Source organism: Trichechus manatus, unplaced genomic scaffold (assembly GCF_000243295.1).
Source record: "Trichechus manatus latirostris isolate Lorelei unplaced genomic scaffold, TriManLat1.0 scaffold00004, whole genome shotgun sequence".
NCBI lineage: Eukaryota > Metazoa > Chordata > Mammalia > Sirenia > Trichechidae > Trichechus > Trichechus manatus.
The window spans coordinates 21,037,622-21,057,042 of NW_004443940.1; the positions used below are offsets into that span (position 1 = coordinate 21,037,622).

Consider the following 19,421-nt stretch of genomic DNA (forward strand, 5'->3'; position numbering starts at 1 on the left):
CTCCGTCCCGGGCCCGAGCGCGCCGCCCGCGCTCCCGACCCCGGCGGCCGGATCGGCTCCGGCCTGCAGCGAGCGCCTTCGGGAGAGGACGGGGAGGGGCTGACCCTTCCACCGACCTGGTCCTTTAGGGAGCTCCGGGCCGAGGACTGCCGGTTCCGGTGGCGGGCGGGGGAAGGGAGATTCCTCTCGATGGAGGTGGCTCCTGAGGCCTAGTGACAGGTCAGAGAAAGCCTGGACCCAGACGGGCTGGGGGCGTGGGGGTTGGGATGGGGGGCTGAGAGCAGTTCCCTGGACCCTGGGACTGCCTAGAGTGACTCTGGAAGCCCACCTGTCAGAGTTACCAGTCTGCCCTATGGCTTGGGTCAGCGAGCTGGAGATTGACCAGGGTGGGGGAAGTCCCTCTAAGAGTTCTTTTGGGATGGCTTTCCCTGCGTGCCTGTATGTCTGCTGGGACAGAACGGAGAGTTATACTGTTAGATGGATGTGTGGGATTGTGCATGTATGTGTGTGCCTAGGTGGGTAAATGTGGGGGTGGTATATTGATCCTGTAGAGATGTATATGAGCTGAACGTGCCCATTAGTATAGTTATGCCATTGATTATGCTTTAGAAACGTGAAGGTAGCACAGCCATATATGTAAAGGGATTATCTTTATTCATTGTGACTTTGTGTGGCTGATTTGGGGAGAAAGTTGGGGTGTTGCGGCAATGATTGTAGGTGACGGAATTCCTATATCCTGGTTGTTTATGGGCTTGTTTGCCAATTTAAAATATAGTTTCACTTGCTGAAATGACTTAAAATCATACGTATAGGAGAGTTGTTCTTGCCAGTTCCACTTTCAGGATTAAGTGTGTACATTTGGGAAGGAAGGTTCTTGTTACCTGGAAGCACACTTGGGGTAGTGGTGGGGGAAATGTTTCTCTTAAGATATGACATATTATTAACTTTTTCATTCTTACTCATTTCTTCTTTTTCCTTCCCTCTTGCCAGAAAAATCATTGTTTCTTCTCTGGAGGGTGAACATTTATAGAATTGATTTCACGGATCTGGTAACATGGCAAAAGATGTAAGTATATTTGCTTCATGTTACAAACAAATGTTTCCTTAACTTTTAATAGCAAGAAAATACGAAGCACCTAATTCTTTGCAGTTTTCTCACTTCATTTCAGAATGACAACACGTAAACTATACTAGTGTTTATTTTTTAAACTTCTAAAGCAAATGAAACAGGATAAAAGTGAAAAAGATCAAAGAATCTAGTAGTCTTTATGAAGATGTGTGACTTGCTTTTCTACATTGTGTTTTTATAACCTTGAATGCCTGATGATAAATGCTTATAATGCTTAAATGATACCAATTTTACTTTTTCTTAATCTTTTTGGACCTTTAAAATTTATAATTTTGAATAGCTTTGTTAAAGGCTATTCCACAAGTGAAGAAGGTGGTGAATGCACAATGCAGAGCATGTGGTGGGGCTCCGCAGTTGCTGGCTCTGGACCCTTTTTCTGATGTCCAGCAGAGAAGGGCCCCGTTTACTGAGGACCATCTTCCATACAGGAGGTCTGGAGCGTCACTTGCTATCTTAGTTATCTAGTGCTGCTGTGACAGAAATAACCACAAGCGTGTGGCTTTAACAAACAGAAATTTGTTTTTCTCACAGTTTAGGAGCCTAGAAGTCCAAATTCAGAGCGCTGGCTCTAGGGGAGGGCTTTTTTCTCTGTCAGCTCTGGAGGAAGGTCCTTGTTTCTTCAGCTTCTGCTTCTTGGTTCCTTGGAGATTTCCATGTGTCTTGGCATCTCTCTTTCCCCATCTCTGCTTCTCTTGCTTGCTTGTTTAATCTCTTTTATATCTCAGAAGAGACTGATTGCATACACACCTTACACTCATTCTGCCCATTAACATAAAAAAGACAACCCTTTCCCAAATGGGATTATAATCACAGGCATAGATGTTAGGAATTACAGTACATATTTTTGGGGGACACAATTCAATCCATGCCACTTACCAAGTACAGAATGACCCTAAATTTAGGTCGTAAGCAGTGTAGGCCAATACCTGTTATGTGTAGCATGTGGGAAGCTAAAACGTTGATAAAATGTTTAACACTTGGCTTTGACTACTTTTCCTCAGAAAAAATGAGCTTTGGTGGTTAATGAAATGTGCTGCAAAATGCAGATTACTTTAGCTTGTTTTGTATTTGTCATAAAACCATAGAATATCCTTCTGAAGAAATTTTTAAACTTGTTTTAAGAAGCAAGCTTTTAGGCCTGAAACACATCTATTTTATTAGTCATGTAGTTCTTTACTACACTTTGTAATATCAGTTAAATTTATTTAAACACCAGCTATATCCCTTACTGTTTCTTAGAATGCATTTCTCTGTATACATTAGTAAGAAGAGGCTATTTATTTACTTATTTCTTTTTTTTTCTTTTATTGTAGTTCAAGTGAAAGTTTACAAAGTTAGTCTCTCATACAAAAATTTATACATACATTGTTATGTGACCCTAATTGCTATCCCTATATTATGACAACACACTCCTCCTTTCCACCCCTAATTTCCCATGTCCATTCAACCAGCTCCAGACCCTCTCTGCCTTCTCCTCTCACCTCTGGACAGGAGCTGCCCGTTTAGTCTCATGTATCTACTTGAGCTAAGAAGCACACTCTTCACGAGTCTCATTTCATGTCCCGTAGTCCAGTCTAATCTTTGTCTGAAGAGTTGGCCTTGGGAATGGTTTTAGTTCCAGATTGACAGAGTCCGGGGGCCATGCTTTCTGGTGTTCCTCCAGTCTCAGTCAGACCATTAAGTCTGGTCTTTTTACTAGAATCTGAGTTCTGCACCCCACCTTTCTGCTCCATCAGGGATATTTATTATTTATTACACAGTTGGAAATGCAACTCAGACATAAAGCATCTGCCTGAAACACAACTATATATATGTAGTAAAAATGTATTCATATCTCTCGAACCAAATAATGGGTGTTAGGCCTTTCCATAAAGGAAATCCTGGTGGTGCAGTGGTTAAGTGCTCTGCTAACCCAAAGGTCGGCAGTTCAAATGGGAGAAAGATCTGGCAGTCTCCTTCTATAAAGATTATAGCCTTGGAACCCTAGAAGAAGGTTCTGTTCTATCCTATAGGGTCGCTATGAGGTGGAATTGACTGCACGGCAACAGATTTGTTTTAATGCCTTTCCATCAGTTTAAAGGCTGTTAAGAATCTCAAGTCGTACTGAATGCCTGCAGTATGCTTCAAATTCCTACCATTATGTATTCACTCATGGAGCCCTGGTGACTCAGTGGTTAAGAGCTATGGCTACAAACCAAAAGGTCAGCAGTTCAAATCCACCAGCTGCTCTTTGGAAACCCTATGGGGCAGCTCTGCTCTGTCCTGTAGGGTTGCTATGAGTCGGAATCGACTTGACAGCAACAGGTTTGTTTTTGTTTTTTGTCATATTAGACGGGACACCTGTCTTCAGGCACTTCTGGTTTAATTTGGTAGAGAAGATGTATAAATGTACACTTAGACCCGTTGTGGTTTTTAAGTTAAAGTGATAATCTGTATGCTGCGCAACATTAATTTTATCATCTAAGTATACTTGTCAATGGCTATGTCTCATGTTCTTGTATGCCTTAAAAATGCAGGCCAGGTAGTATATGCTCAATAAACAATTAGATTAATTAAGTCCTGTTTAAATACGCTGATGCTGGACCCTGATACCTTTGTTAGTGGACGTCTCTATGTTTTATGGCTTCAGAGAACAGAGTTTATTTTTATTTTATTAAACGCACTTAGATGCTTAATTGATGATATGGTAAAAACTGAAGGAGGGGGAGAGTGCTCGTTGTTTTCCAGGTCATCACTGATTCTATATGTTCTTTATTCGGACCTTCCACGTGCCTGGTACAGCATTAGGCTCTGGGGGATATAAATAAGTTAAGGCCTCTTGCTTCCTAGTTGTAGGGAGAGAAACTCAAACGGATTACTATCATGTGATTACTGCTGGAGAAGTAACACCTGCAAAGTGCTGTGTCAGCCAGAGTGGGGAATGACCAAGGGCTGGGAGATGGTTGGGTGCTTGTTGGGTGCTTTGCCTTGAGTTCATTTTGGATTATCCATTGCGGTATGAATAGCTTGTACAGTGGAGGGTTTGGGGGGGGAAGTGTTATGATGAGGATAACCAGGGTGTTTCAGACAGAAATAGCATGAGGAGAAGCAGAGAAGCGAAGTAGCCTTCCCTCTTGCAAAAATGCACAGAAGTCCAGTGTGGCTGGGACCCAGGTTTTGGGAGGGGCGTGCTAGGAGGTCAGGCTGGAAATGCAGATTGTGGCCAACGGGAAGGAATTTGGCCTTTATTCTGTAGCAAACTTTTTTTTTTCTTTTTAAATGAGGGTATGACATTTGCGTTTTGGAAAGATGACTTTGGCAGCAAGTGTTGGAGGGGAAAATAGAGCAGTAGTTAAAATTTTTTTAAGCAGTGGAAAGTAAAGTTGAAATCTTATGTGCAAGAGAAAAGTCCATAAAAATAGGTGGAAGCAGAGTTGCTCTGGTTGCCGTGGGGTGGGACTAGGGACTAGAGCACCGTGTCTCCCGTCCGCAGTTTTGCAGCAATCTGAGGGGTTCCATGGAACGTAACTGGAGAGAAGAAAGAGGCTGTGTAAAGCCTGTGGAGGCAGGAGAGGGCCAGAGTTAAGGCTCTGATGGTCAAAATGGGATCCTTGGATGGTGCAAATGGCTAAGTTCTCAGCTAATAACCAAAAGGTTGGCAGTTTGAACCCGCCCAGCAGTGCCTCGGAAGAAAGTCCTGGCTGTCTGCTTCTGAAGGGTCACAGCCATTGAAAACTCTGTGGAACACAGTTCTACTCTGAAACACATGAGGTTGTCATGAGTTGGAATCGACTCAACGGCGACCGGTTGTGTTTTTTTTTTTTTTTTTTGGGTCAAAACGCAGGAGTACATACTTAAGAGACTGATGAGAGATTGACTGGATAGGTTTTGGTGAGAAGGATGAGGAGAAAATGCCTTGGAAGCTTTCTAACTTGAATGACTACATCAGCTATGGCTCTCAAAATAGATACAGAAAGACCAGGGAAATGGCTTGATAACAGTGAGGTGCTCGGCAGAAAGTTTGGGGGTCAAGATCCAGGTTTTTGGTATCATTGAGTAGGTGGTAATAGAAGTGGTGGGTGTTGCTGAGTTTTTAGTGGCAGAGGGAGAAGCGAAGATGAGTACACAAGTACTGTCTTTTAAGACCTGTGGCTGGAGAAGGAGTGGAGAGAGAGTGAAAACCAAAAAGCCAAACCCACTGCTGTTGAGTTGATTCCGACTCATGGTGACCTCATGAGTTACAGACTAGCACTGCTCCGCAGGGTTTTCTTGGCTGTAATCTTAGTGGAAACATTGCCAGGCCTTTCTTCTGCAGTACTGCTGAGTGGTTTCAGACCACCAACCTTTAGGTTAGTAGTAGTTCAAGCACAAACCCTTTGTGCAACCTAGGGAGTAGGGGCTAAGTTTAGCCAAGTTAGTAATTCTACTTTGATCAAGAGAGGTCGGACCAAAGCTTTCTGAAAGATTTTCAGAAGCAAAAGGCTGTTTCTAGACTACTTCTTGATTAACTGTGTCTTTTTGATCTAAAGGATAGTATCTTGTAGTCTTCTAAAAAAAAAAATCAACACACACACACGCACAAAATCCCAAAAAACTGAGCTTGTTATTTATCCTTTTTTGAATGCTTTTTAAAGCTCTCTTTCAGTTTAATACGTTACATGAGCCAGGTCAGCTTATTTCTATCCTTACTTCATGTGAGGATGAAGATTCTGCTGTTATCTAAGTTATTTCTGATAGGATGAATAATGTGGAAACTCTTTAAAAAAAAAGCTGTGGCATGCATTTTATTTTGTTCATGCATATGTTTATTTAGAATTTATTGAGTGCTTGGCAGAGGCACCTTATAAGAAAGGCATAGCGATCTATTTCTGAAAGGCTACAGCCATTGAAAACCGATGGAGCACAGTTCTGGTCTGACACACTTGGGGTTGCCATGAGTCAGAAGTTTTTGGTTTTATGTGCCAAATGGGATATATAGTGGTGGTGAACAAAAAGATGTAGCCTAACCCTTGTCTCATGAAGCTTATGGTCTAGTGGAAAAGTACTCACCCAAATGAGTATATAACTACAAATGTGATGAGGGTCATGTAGGAAAAGAGCAAGGTGTTGACGGGGTTGGGGAATGTGACGGGGCATTCTTAGCCCAAGCGGTCAGAGAAGGCCTTTTGTGAAGAAGTGGCGTTGTAACTGAATTCTGAAGGATGAAGCAGAGGTAGTGTGTGTATGAAGACCTTAAAGTAGGACGCGAATGTGGTATAGGTTGAAAGTTATAGGCTAGTGTTTGTATGAGCTCTGGCATAGATCATACATTTTACATATATATATTATATTTTTCTGTTTTCAAAGTATAATAGGTGCTTCTATAATAAATATTTTTGTATATATTTGGGTATATTTTATGTCAAAATATACCCAAATATTTCATAGATCTTAATTTAAAAGATGTCTACCTAGATCGAATGATGCAATTCCTTTGTTTCAAAAACAAACAAGCCACATTTTCCAGCCGTATATTAAAATAGCCCTAATTCCTTGGTGATTTATAGCTAAAATCTTATTCAAAAAATGCTTCTCTTCAGATTATAATTGTATTTTTGAGTACACGTAAAACTCTAGTAGAATAATAGGCATGAGTAGGTAATACATTTCACAGCTACTTATGGAGTTCATGAAGAGCCCTGGTGGTGCAGTGGTTTAGTGCTCAGCTGTTAACCTAAAGGTTGGTGGTTCTCATAATTCCTTTTTCTTTGCTTCCTATGTCTTTCTTTAGTCGCTGTACTTCTGGTTAGCTCCATCAGAGACCGAATAGAAGGATGCGTCTTGGGCAGTAGGTGAAAGTTGAGGTTGCTTGGTTAATCCATAATACTCAGTTCTGGTCTCAGCGTATTTGAATCCCTATTTTCAGTGAAGCTTGAGCCAGGCCTAACTGGGGAAGCAGAGAAAGGAAAGATGGCACCTGTGTCCTCAGGTACATCAGAACCTTTGTTTTTACATGTAAAAATTCATTTATATAAATTAGATTGGTATATGCTCAAGAAGGATCTCTGGTGGCGCAGTGGTTAAGCACTCGGCTGCTAACCGAAGGGTTAGTGGTTCGACCCTACCATCTGCTCTGCGGGAGAAAGATGTGGCAGTCTGCTTCCATAAAGATTACAGCCTTGGAAGCCCTATTGGGCAGTTCTGCTCTGTCCTACAGGGTCTCTGTGAGTCAGAATCAACTTGACAGCAGTGGGTTTGGGTATATACTCAAGGTAAAAAATTCAAATTATCACCATAGTTTGTTTATTCATACAATGTATGGAGGAGCAGAAAGGCAAAGAACGAAAGATTCAAACAGTATAGAAGCATATGCAATGAAAAGTAACCATGGATGCCCCCATGCCTGACCACTTCTGAAAAGTAACCCCTACTATTTTTTGGGTTACTTCCAGAAATTTAGTATAACAGAATTTATGGTAGAGTGTTTTTCTCACTGGGGCTGGTATTGGCATTTTGGGTAAGACATTTCTTTGCTGTGGGATGGTCTCTTGATACAAGACATTTAACATCGCTGGCCCACCCTCATGAATGCCAGTCATCCCCTCCTACCCTCAGTCATTGTGACAACCTGAAATAAACCACCCCCCCTTTACCTTTGCAGACACCCTTGTGGGGAGCATCATTACAGACCCTGGTAGAGAACTACTAAAGTCTGTCATTTAAAACTTTTTATACAAGCTCTTTCCATCGCTACCTACAGATTTACTCCATTTTAACAGTTGGGAGTATCTCATTATGTGACTATCTCATGATTTCACTATTCTGTTTATCACCAGATGAAGGGCGTTTATGCTGTTCCCATGTCTTTGAGGTAACAAATGATGCTGCAAAGACCATTCTCAGACTTACAATGTGGAAGACTTTTTACGAATTCTTGTGGGGAGAATTCTAAGCAGGTCAAAGGGCCTGGGCTTTATAAATTTTGATACATAATGCCAAGTTGCCCTCCAAGGAGGTTGCACAGATTTATACTTCCTCCAGCATGGCGTCTGTTTCCCCACCTCCAATGTGGTGTCCATCAGACATTTTCACTTTTTGTCACCTCGATAGATAAGAAATGTAGTTAATTTTATTGATTTATAAAACTAGGTATTTATGGATTTTATTTTTGTGCAAACCATGGATCCCATTGACACAAATCTGATTGGGAAGGCTTTGTCATGTTAAGAATGGAGAGACATGGGTCATTTTTAATGTTAAGAAAGGCTACGCTAAGGTTTTTAAGTTTAAAGAAGGTTTAAAAATTATAATTATTAAAAACATCCTTGTGTTAAAATTTACAGTTGTGTGAGGTGAAAAATGGACGACACTGATGAGAGAGAGAATGCGTGTGTGCGTGTATGTGCGCGCGCGTGCGTGCGTGCGTGCGCGCGCACGCCATCCTGCCCTGGGTTGTCCCCCTTCCCCTCCCTTATTTTTCTTTCCAATCTGTAGCCACCGTCAGCAGTTTCAGCATGTGGAAAAAGTGTAGTTATAAAATAAAGGAGCTCTATAGCAGTTGTAGTTTTCTTGAATTAGAGCTGGAAGGGATCTTGGGCAACGCCTGCTTATTACATAAGAGGGAGTATGGCCCAGAAAGGTTACATTACTTTGTCAAGGTCACTTAGTGATAGAGCGTGACTAGAACCAGTGCCTCTAGCTTTCCATCTAGAGTTTTTCCTGATCAAGCCAGGCTTTCTCGAATCACTTGGCAAAGAAGTGTCACCTTAGTGTGGTGAAGAGGAAGTGCCACGGACCCCATCATAGAAGCTTGTTTTTCCTCTCTTGTCCCCCGTTGACTTCATGGTGTTTGTATATTGTATCCTTGTAGTTGTCAAATATCATGAAGGTTTGTAAATAAAAAGGGAGGTAGAGAGTTACTTAGCAAAAGGCTTTTGCCAAGCGATGCTAAAGTGCAGTTTAGCATGAATACAGTATATATTCCTGCCGTCCTGCCCCACCCCGTTCAAGTTCTGCTGACCGTTTATGGGGGAGAAAGATAAAGTGCATCCTAATATGATCACGGGCTGTGCAGTAGACACATACTTTGAACAGTTTGCCCCCAGGAAGAGAAAGTGAAATTGTAATAGCCTATGTTCAGTTACTGTTCAGAGTTCATGTCTCTTGGTTTCAGAAGCTATTCTGTGCTGCCAATTTGTATCCTGTGAATTTATGGGAAAATCCCTAAATTGTGTTATTGAGAACTGGAGACCAAAGAAAAATACATCATATAATCTAAGCTTTCGAGTTATGATATAATGAGGCCTCGTTTAATACCAATAGGAGACTAACAAGCTTATCTAAAAATATATATACTGACTATCACTTTACAGAGCTAGATGATGAAATTCAGGGCTGAAGAAATAAACCTCACAGAGCAATAACTCTGCTGTTTCCTCCAGCCTTTGATGAATTCTGGGAACAAATGCTAGCTCAGTAATTTAGTGCACTATTTCCTTCTGAGTACCCTCTTAAAGGAAAGACTTTACATTTGAGATTAAGAGGGTAGTAAGCGTAGCCCACTCAGATTTAAATATTGGGAAAAAAAACCTATGCTGACATGTATGTTTTTACAGTAGGCTTTTCATGTTTCAGGATGAATTTTTTTCTGCATGGGATGAAATCAGAGAACTTTAACCTAGCATCAAAAAGCAGAAATTAGAGCTTAATTAAAATTGTTGCCCCTAAAACTTCTTGCTTTAAAAAAGGTATTATGCTAACACCTGGTATAAAATTCAAAAGATGAAAAGGACATCTTTAGATGATACTTTTTTCTCACATAATCAACTCAACTCGTTTTTAGCCCTTTATTTTTGGTATTTTAAAAAAAATATGTTTAGCGTTCATTATAAAACAATTAGAAAATTTCCTTTTGGTGTTGATACATATCTTTAGATGCATTATAACTTTTAAACAGTCTTTAGGTGACTTTTCACATAATCACTTTTTTTTTTTAACTTTGTTCTTGGTACTTTAAAAATTGTGTTTTTTATTGTGGAACATTTAAAAAATTCACCTTTGCAATCGATATATAGCTTTACTTGCAGTATAGTTTTATTACTATTTGTCATGAGGGGCTGGATTTCTAAATTTTGCTCAGAGAAAAGAATGAGCAGCAGTACATAAGGATTGCAGAGAAGTAGATTTCAAATGGGGCTCTTGGGCAGTGGGGAGGATGGACCGTGCCGTGGCACGGGGGTCATTCACTAACAGGAGTGAACAAGAGCCAGACCTCTGGGATATGGTAAAGGGATGTCTGCATTTGCTGAATTACAGGTTGGATCAGATGAATCCCCCTATACCCCCCCCACTCACCTTCTAACTCAATTATAGTTATTAGAGTATTTGTCATAAAATAGTACTAATGCTTTATCTTTGTACGTAGCATTGTTGTTGTTAGTTACCATCCAGTTGACTCTGACTCATGATGTATAGACTCCATGTGTAGAAATGTTGCCTGGTCCATGCCATCTTCATGATCCTTGGTACATTTGAGTTCATTGTTGCTGCCATTATGTCAGTCCATTTCACTGAGGCTTTCCCTTGCCTTTGCTGGCCCTCTACTTTACCAAACATGATGTCCTTTTCCAGTGATCAGTCCCTCCTGATGATGCGTCCAAAGTAAGTGAGTCGAAGTCTTGGACGATATTCTGTGATCCCTAGGGTTTTCATTGGCTACTTTTTGGAAGTAGATTGCCAGGCCTTTCTTCCTAGTCCATCTTAGTCTGGAAGCACCACTGAAACCAGTGGCATAGCTTCCAGCATCATAGCAACACACAAGCCACTACAGTATGACAAACTGACAAGATGAGTGGTGGGTACATAGCACAGGGCCTAGAAAACAGTAAGACTTCAATAAATATTTATTGACCAGGTGACTAACTTGAGATTCTTACAGGATCCTAAATGTGCTTCCGGGTTAGTATGTGAATGCTGAGTACGGCTTTTAAATTGTTGCACAGTTCACGGACTCTCTGTTCCAAGGTGGTAAAGATAACTTTGAGACTACAGAATAAAGAGTTGCACCTACTTCTTCCTATCAAAGCTGTTATTTGAACTAAGGATTCAGGTCATCAGTTCATCAAAATGCTGTTTTTACACAATCCAGTTTTAAAGGGAATTCTGGTTTGATGGGATTAAAACCACTGTGCATCCCCAGTGATTTAAAATATGTAGCATCTTTTAACACACACACTTTTCACTGTGCACTCTCGTCTCCCATTAAATAACCTCACATTACCTAGGATTTTAAAAAATGAGGCAGTACAGATAGCTTTGATAAACAATAAGGAAGAAGGTAATTATGCTTGTAAATCAGAAAACTGAACACGGTAAATCCGGAGTCAGACTTTTCCAGAACCTTCCCCCGGGCTCTGCCCAGCCTATTTATTCCCTCTCTGGGTGTCTCTTGTCGTATGTGTGTCTCTCTCCCTCCCCTGTGACAGGTGTGCTTCTGCCCCTCCTTCCTATTTCATTCTCTAGTGGAGATTCAGTTATTTCCAGACTTATTCTGTGGGATTACAGTCTGTTCTCAGCATAAATTGTAGTTTTTTGTTTTTATTGAATGACCTTGGGGTGCTGACCTGTCAGAATGATTTTTTTCCACAATCATTTTTTGATTATCCATTTAGTAGAAATTTCCACAAGAAAAAAGTTTGAATTCCTGAAAAAAAAATTCAAGTAATGTTTTTGCTGATTATAAAATTAATGTTGTAGAAGACTTGGAAAATTGTAAGGAAAGCAAAAAGAGAGAATTAAAGTCATCTGTCAGCCCATATCTGGAGAAATTGTTGACATTTTGTAGTGTTTGTATATTCCTGCAGAATTTTTAATTAGTCATATATAATAAGTGCATATTTCACAATGGTACAAGTGTACTATACATTCCATTTCTAACCTGCTTTTTAACTTTAATATATTGTATTTCCTCATGTTGAATCATTTATTTTTAGTGGCTGTATGTTACTTAGAAGCTATTTTATTTGACATGTTGGGGAATTAGAGGTTCAGTTATTAAAGAAGTGAGTTAAAGTGGGAAATTATAAAAAATGAAACATAACAAAACATTTCACCTTAAACTCAAATATACATTCGTTTCCCAGTCTTTTGGATGTAGAGTGGAGGCCTTTTCTTCGAGAGTGTGTCCACTTGTTCGAGGTTCTTGCATAAGCATACCTGTAATATCAGTTTTGATTTCTGTAGAATGGATGGAGAACTTAAAACACGTTCAAAGTCAATGAACGCAACCTCCTAGATCTTATATATTTTTTTCCAGGCTTTTAGCATTACCTTTCCTGCTCCAAATTCAACAGCAACTTATTTTTTTAGCAATTTGCTTTTATCAAGCCTTTTCGAAGCATTCAACAAAATCCTTTTAAAAGACAGAGGAATTGTCTTTCTTTTTGTACTCACTTTATCAGCCTTTAATTAAAGTTCCGTAATTACGGTAACAATGCAACTGACATAAATAGATGTTTAGAAATGAACGCAGGGAGTCCTGGACTGGACTTTCTGCAGCACAAATGAGCAGGCTGTCTGAGAACACCCTATCCGCTACTAGTGTTTTAACAGGAGGGTGGAGAGCCATTCATTTGGCAGATCAGTTAGTGGCATTCAGAGGGCATCTGCAGTATTCCATTATATGGATATGCCAAAAGAAGTTCATCAATCCCCTGTTGTTGGATTTTCAGGTAGTTTCCAGTTAATTCTTGTATTTGTACAAATCCATTTTGATATCCTTGGGGTAAATTCCTGGAAGGGTAATTGTGTGCTTGTGTAGAGACATACTGGCAAGTTACTTTCCAGAAAGATTATACCAGTTTATGCTTATTTCCATCAGATTGTAGGGAAGCACCCATCTTAATGTACCCTTCCGAAGAAGCCCTGGTGGTACAGTGGTGAAAGCACTCAGCTGCTAACTGAAAGGTCGGAGGTTCGAACCCACGTTCCGCTGTCCAGGAGAAAGATGTGGCAGTCTGATTCCTTAAAGATTACAATCTTGGAAGCCCTATGGGGCAGTTCTCCTTTGTCCTCTAGGGTCACTATGGGTCAGAATCGACTCGATGGCAGTGGGTTTGGTTTTTGGATTTGATCTGAACACTGAGTTTGATGATAACAATTTGAAAGCCCACAAAACTTGCTCGATTTGGTAGGTGAAATTGTAAGTTGCATATTGCTTTAGTTTGCATTTCTTTGGTTTAGAAATTATTTTCCTTGTAAAAAGTTATCTTTCTCTTTGAATTGATGAACATATCCTGTGCTCATTTCTCTATTCAGGTGTTTATTTCCTATTGATTTTTGCATCTGATAAGTTAAGGGTATTAAACCTTTGTCCATCATGTCACAGTAACATAATACGTCCATTGTAAAGCAACATTAGGTTTGCTTTAGCCATTCAGCAAGAGTTGGAAATATAGTAAACTTATTTCGACATAAACCTAAGGAGAACATACCTTCAGTTCATCCCTTGAATTCTAAAATTAAATACAGATAATTTTTAGATACTTTAAATTCTTTTCCCTTAATTCGGTTAATTGGTATGTATTTGTTCATCTTTATTTAATATGATCATGAAGATTCTTAACTTTAGAGCTTCCTTCTAAAATTTATCATTTTTAAATTTAGATATCTTGTTGTTTGACATTGTACAGCATAAAAGGCAAATATTTGCCTTAATATTGTCCACAAAAGTGGCCTAAAAGTTAAGATAAGATAGCCGTGGATTATAGGGGTAGTTTTAGCATTCCTTTTCTGATAACTCTGGATGCCCTCTATCCTCCCCCGCCCCCCACATACACATGTAGCTTGGGTAGGAGGGAAGTGACAACATTTAACAATCTCGTGTGGTTTTGCAACTCCAGAGATCTTCGAAATCTCTGGTCTACAGACTTAAGTATTAGCAGAGCACACTCCCAGGGGAACAGCTTCTTCACGTGGCCGTAACCTCTTTAACGAATTGAAAAGTGGCTCCCATTTGAGCTGCAAGGGTAAATTTCATTTTGTGGAGGTAGGAAGGGATAAGGAATCAGTGAGTGCGGAGGTTGGTTTCTTGGACATGCTGAATGATTTCATTCTATACCAAGGATCTTGACCAGTCCAGAAGGGCCTGTGAAAGCAGTAACAGTTTTACTTAGCTTTCTGACCTTCAGTTTCCATGTTTAGTTACCACTTGACGCATGTGTGATGATGGTAGTACTACTCTTTCTTACTTGATATGCCATTGTTTGAATGACATTTATAACATGTAGCATATGGTCATAGAAACTTTACTTAGTTCATATAAATGTAAATAGTAGCATAGGGTTATGGAAATTTAGTCCATATTTTTTGAGCACTCCTTCCTTTGAGACGGGATATCTTCAGGGAAGGAAATACTGTACCTTTTTAATTTTTTTATTAACTCTTTCTTCAGTCTGCAAGTGCCACTTGTGAGGAGATTGTGTTTTCCTTTCTGTCAGATGTGTTGTTGACTTGTCATGTAGCACATCATAGATTATTTCCCCCACTCTGGCAAGAATTGTTTGTCTTGACTGATGACAGTGTCCTATAGCCAGGCTGCTGCCCAATTCAGTTTCTGTAGTCAGGAAGTCATCAATGGACCTTGGTATGGCCCAGCGTCCTCGCCCAGCTGATGGGACCAAACCCTCCACACCTTTTGGTGCGCTGGTTCTCTCAGCTTGGTGTAAAATTGTTGCTCCACGTCAGCCTTGAAAACCACTTGGAGTTTAGGAGGTTGCCCACTTAGGATTTTGGAGAAGCATTGATTGGTCACTCTTTTGTGAAAGTTGATATTCTTAAATGAGTTAATGATTGTTAAAATGGAAATTTAGGTTCTTTCTAAAAGGAAAAAAAGTATCCTGTTACAATTTTCTAGTAAAGAAGTTAGAATAGTGTAATGTTAAAATTAGCTGGTAAAGTGAATATAGTAGATAAACAGAAAACATTTGTAGCTTCTCAGGGATTGGTGGGTTCCCTTAGGAGAGTGCTGTGGGGATAACTTGATTCTGATGGCTGTAGGCCTAGATTTCTCCTGGGGTTGGAGGTCTCCCGTCTGCTAAGGTGGGTTTGTGTGTACCCGAGGTCATGAGGTGCCACAAGATAATGGATGTTGTCCTGAAACATCCATTTTACTGAATACTTTATTATGGAATAAGAGCCCTGGTGGCACAGAGTTCGGCAGTTTGAATCCACCAGCCGCTCCTTGGAAACCCTTTGGGGTAGTTCTGCTCTGTCCTATAGGGTCGCTATGAGTCGGAATCGACTCTACAGCACCGGTTTTTATTACTGAGTAAGCAGCTGCCCCGGGTAGTGGTTAAGCCTGGAGTTGGACTGCCTGGGTTTAAATCCCAGTTCCACCACCCATGAGCTAGCTTGTGTGATCCTTAGGCAAAATACTTCATCCCCTAGAGCCTCAGTTTCCTTGTCTATAAAGTGAGGATAACAAGGGCACCTACCTACCTTACTGGGTGTGTTGGTTGCCATGGTGTCAGTTCCTACTCTTGGTGACCTCAAGTGTGCAGAGGAGAACTTGCTCCATAGGGTTTTCAAGGCTGCGACCTTTTTGAAGCAAATTGCTACCAGGCTTGGATTTAACGAGGCGCACCTGCGGGTGGGTTTGAACAGCCAGCCTTTTGGCTTGTAATTGAGTACTTAACTGTTTGTTACCCAGGGACGGACTCCCTGTCTTACAGGGTAGTGGAGATTAAACAGAACAGTGAATCGAATGCTTAGTCTAGTCCCTGGAAAAACTTGCATGAATTCGAAAGCGTAAAACACACGGCTTTAAAGAAATGTGGAACTTTTCATAGGCCTTTGTGAGACACACTTCTTGGCCAGTAGTGGTTGGTCTGAGCAGAACTCTTGGAAGAAATCTCCACTCATGGCAGCGTGACTGAAGGGAAGGGCTCACTGTAAGGATTCAGAGCTCTCAGGAATAAAGTACAGCAGAGCTGCTGGAGACCTGGAGCTGGGTGAAGGATGCTGCTTACTTTGTCTCTTTGGGGCCATGTGTCTCTTGTTTCTGCTTTGCTCAGTGTCTCTGTTCCAGCCTTTGTGCAGACAGGTTTCTCTGCTTTACTCAGGGTTTCTGCCCCTCCTAACACTGGCCTACCCTGGCTACAATTTAGAAGAATCTAATGGATCAGAGAAAGCTCGGGAATTGCCGTAGGGCAGGGTCCTTCCCTGGTTTGGCCAGCCCTGGCTGGAATGGGGTTGGCTGGGATGGAGTCCCATGGCACACAGGGGATTCTTCTTTTAGGAGCTGTGGTTGGGGCAGGATCTTTGGAAAGGGCATTGGATGTGTGGCAATTAAACAGTTACTGTGGATGAAAAAGGAGACCTGGTGGTACAGTGGCTAACAGCTATGGCTGCTAACCAAAAGGTTGGCAGTTTGAATCCACCAGCCACTCCTTGGAAACCCTATGGGGCAGTTCTGCTCTGTCTTATAGGGTCGCTATGAGTCGGAATCGACTCGATGGCAATGGGTTTAGATAACAAAAGTTTGTAAAGCACTACAGTGCAGCCCATCTTGATCTGATTTAGCATTTTACTGTTTATAAAGACAGCAAAATCGTGTTCTATTGTGGAACAACTTACGATAAATAGAAATTTTAGCCTACCCTTTATGTTTTCTCTGGTTATTGTTTAACTGTGTCCTTGTCAGTCACTAGTCCTCTGTAGTTCAGTAGACTAAGACAATGCAGTGCACTCTGTACAATGTTAATCTAATGCAAATCTGCCAGGAAAATATCAGGAAGTGGAACATAAGCAAATATGAAATTTTTTTTTTCCTGAAGTATTTTATTGTTTCTTTTAGGCGGTTTTGCATCTGTGCTAGTTCTAGAATATAAAGCACCGTATGATATTTTCCTGGTAGAAAGCAAGAGTTAAAGTAATAACTGAAGGAAATTAAGTCAGATTTATAGATTAGAGGAGCAAATGATGTAAACTCAGTTAGCTTCTTTCTAGGAAGAACTGTAACTCCAGGGAGTGATGAGGTGTTGAATCTGACATAAAGTGTATAACCTCACCTTTTGGTATGAACAAATGGTGGTTGTGGCAATGTGCTATTTTGGAGTGGGGGTGGAGAAATAATAGTTTAAAGGATTCAGCATTTGATTGACATTTGAGACCAGCATGGTGGGAAGGAATTGGGTGAAAATGCTGATTTATAGTTGAATATGTGGAAAAGGTGGACTCCCGATGACATGTACTTAGAGGGTCAAAGAAAGTGTTACTGCAGAGGTGCTACCCATGTTATTGTTGTTGTCCTTTGGTGCTGTGGAGTCAGTTCTGACTCATAGTGACCCTTTGTACAACAGAACACTGCCCGGTCCTGTGCCATGCTCACAATTGTTGTGCTTGAGCCCATTGTTGCAGCCACTGTGTCAGTCCATCTCGTTGAGGGTCTTCCTCTTTTTCGCTGACCCTCTGCTTTACCAAGCATGATGACCTTCTCCAGGGACTGATTCCTCCTGATAACATGTCCAAAGTACATGAGATGTAGACTCGCCATCCTTTCTTCTGAGGAGCATTCTGGTTGTACTTCTTCCAAGACAGATTTGTTTGTTCTTTCGGCAGTCCGTGGTATACTCAATATTCTTTGCCAACACCACAATTCAAAGGCATCAGTTCTTCTTCGGTCTTCCTTATGCATTGTCCAGCTTTCGCATGCATATGAGACAGTTGAAAACACCATGGCTTGGGTCAGGCGCACCTTAGTCTTCATGGTGACATCTTTGCTTTTAAACACTTTAAAGAGGTCTTTTGCAGCACATTTGCCCAATGCAATGAGTCATCTGATTTCTTGACAGTTGCTTCCATGGGTGTTGATTGTGGATCCAAGTAAAATGAAATCCTTGACAACTTTAACCACAGAATCACAGAATTTCAGAGCTGGAAGAGACTTTAGAGATGTGTCAAATCCAGCTAAAGAAAAAAACCCAAAATTGACTAGGCTGTCCATTTAAATGGTACATTTTAATCCTCTTGGAGAAAGGCAGCAACAGTAATTTGTATTGGTGAAGTGCATTGCAGTACCTTCTACCAAATGTTTTCACATATTAATTGTGATGTGCCTACTGTAATGTAGGTCAACCTGCTCTACTTACCTGGAATTTCAGAAATCCATTCTGGGTCATTCCTGCTGTTCCCTTTGTTGTTAGTTGCCTTCCAGTTGATTCCAAGAAATCTCCCCACCTCTCTAATCTGCCTTGCCCCTCCCTGTCCATTGAGTCCTCAGGAATTTGCATTGCTTTTAAGTTTACTCCAGTGTCTTCAACCTCCCTTAGCCTTATGGGATTTTAGACTCCCCGCCCCCCACCCAGGACATGGGTTTCTAGTAGCCCATTTAGGCGGAGCCTGCTCTTTCCTCCCTTCCTTTGTAATTGAAATCTTGTGGGGGAGGGAGCAACACTGTTTGCCTTGACATTTCCTCTTGAGACTATTACTTTTCTGCTTGCTAGCAAAATCTGCCCTGGTTCTGTGGCTCAGATCCAGCAATCTCTGACCTTCTGTCTGTCTTTTCAGTGTCATCTGCTGCACACTTGCCCACATTTACCGTGGACTTTGGCATCCGGTTCCATTGCGGCTCTTGCTGCCGTCTTCGGTTACTTGTCTCCGGATGACCCATCTGCATCCCTGGCTCACTGTTCCTTGGCCTCTGGTATACCACAGCTCTCAGCCTCCATCCTTGTCTCTGGCCAGCAACTCCCTGGTCACCCCTAGATCTTGTTATCCTTGGGGTGCTGTATCTGTTGCTTAAAAAATGGAAATAGCCTCATTGCTTTATTCAATTATGTAAATAAAGGGCTTACTTAAAAATTTAGAAAGGTATCGGAAGGAAAGTAAGAAATCTGAAATCACATAGTCCAGTGTGATGCTGTTATTAATACTTTGGTGATTATTTTAGGGGATAACCCCATAGATCCTACCTTCTGAACTGGGATTGTTTTGAAGCCGATTACAACCATGATATCATTTCATCTGTAAATATTTCAGTACATGTCTCTCAAAGAGAAGAACTCTTTAAAAATACTCAAAGCAATGAATAATTTATTATCATCATCAAACAGTGTTTGGATTTCCCCAGTTGTCTCAAAATTTTTGAAAAGTTTATTTGCATCAGGATACAGGCTGTTTTTAACGGCTGCATGATATTTTGGTGGGATGTACCCTAATTTATTTAATCCTATGGATGGATATTTAGGTTGTTTCCAATATTTTGCTTTTATGGTAAGCAGAAATGTGATAAATACACTTGTCTGATTGGCTTCTTGTGGTCCGTTCTTAGAAGTGG

The 19,421-nt window shown here is 40.9% G+C and overlaps 1 protein-coding gene across 7 annotated transcripts in view; it reads left to right on the top strand.

The window, feature by feature from the left end:
• TFDP1 (transcription factor Dp-1) overlaps nucleotides 1-19,421 on the top strand; it is a 266,300-nt gene that overhangs the window by 153,289 nt on the left and 93,590 nt on the right. For 5 of the 7 annotated variants that reach the window (XR_002824494.1, XR_002824496.1, XR_002824495.1 and 2 more), the window contains one exon: nucleotides 991-1,066. Coding sequence is in view for 4 of the 7 variants with exons in the window: in XM_023733479.1 (XP_023589247.1) it covers nucleotides 991-1,066 (76 nt within the window). In the remaining 3 variants the exon portion in view is untranslated. Of the gene's footprint in view, nucleotides 1-187; nucleotides 220-960; nucleotides 1,067-19,421 lie in introns of those variants that run through there. The other 2 variants (XM_023733519.1, XM_004369284.2) reach the window with 2 other exon arrangements.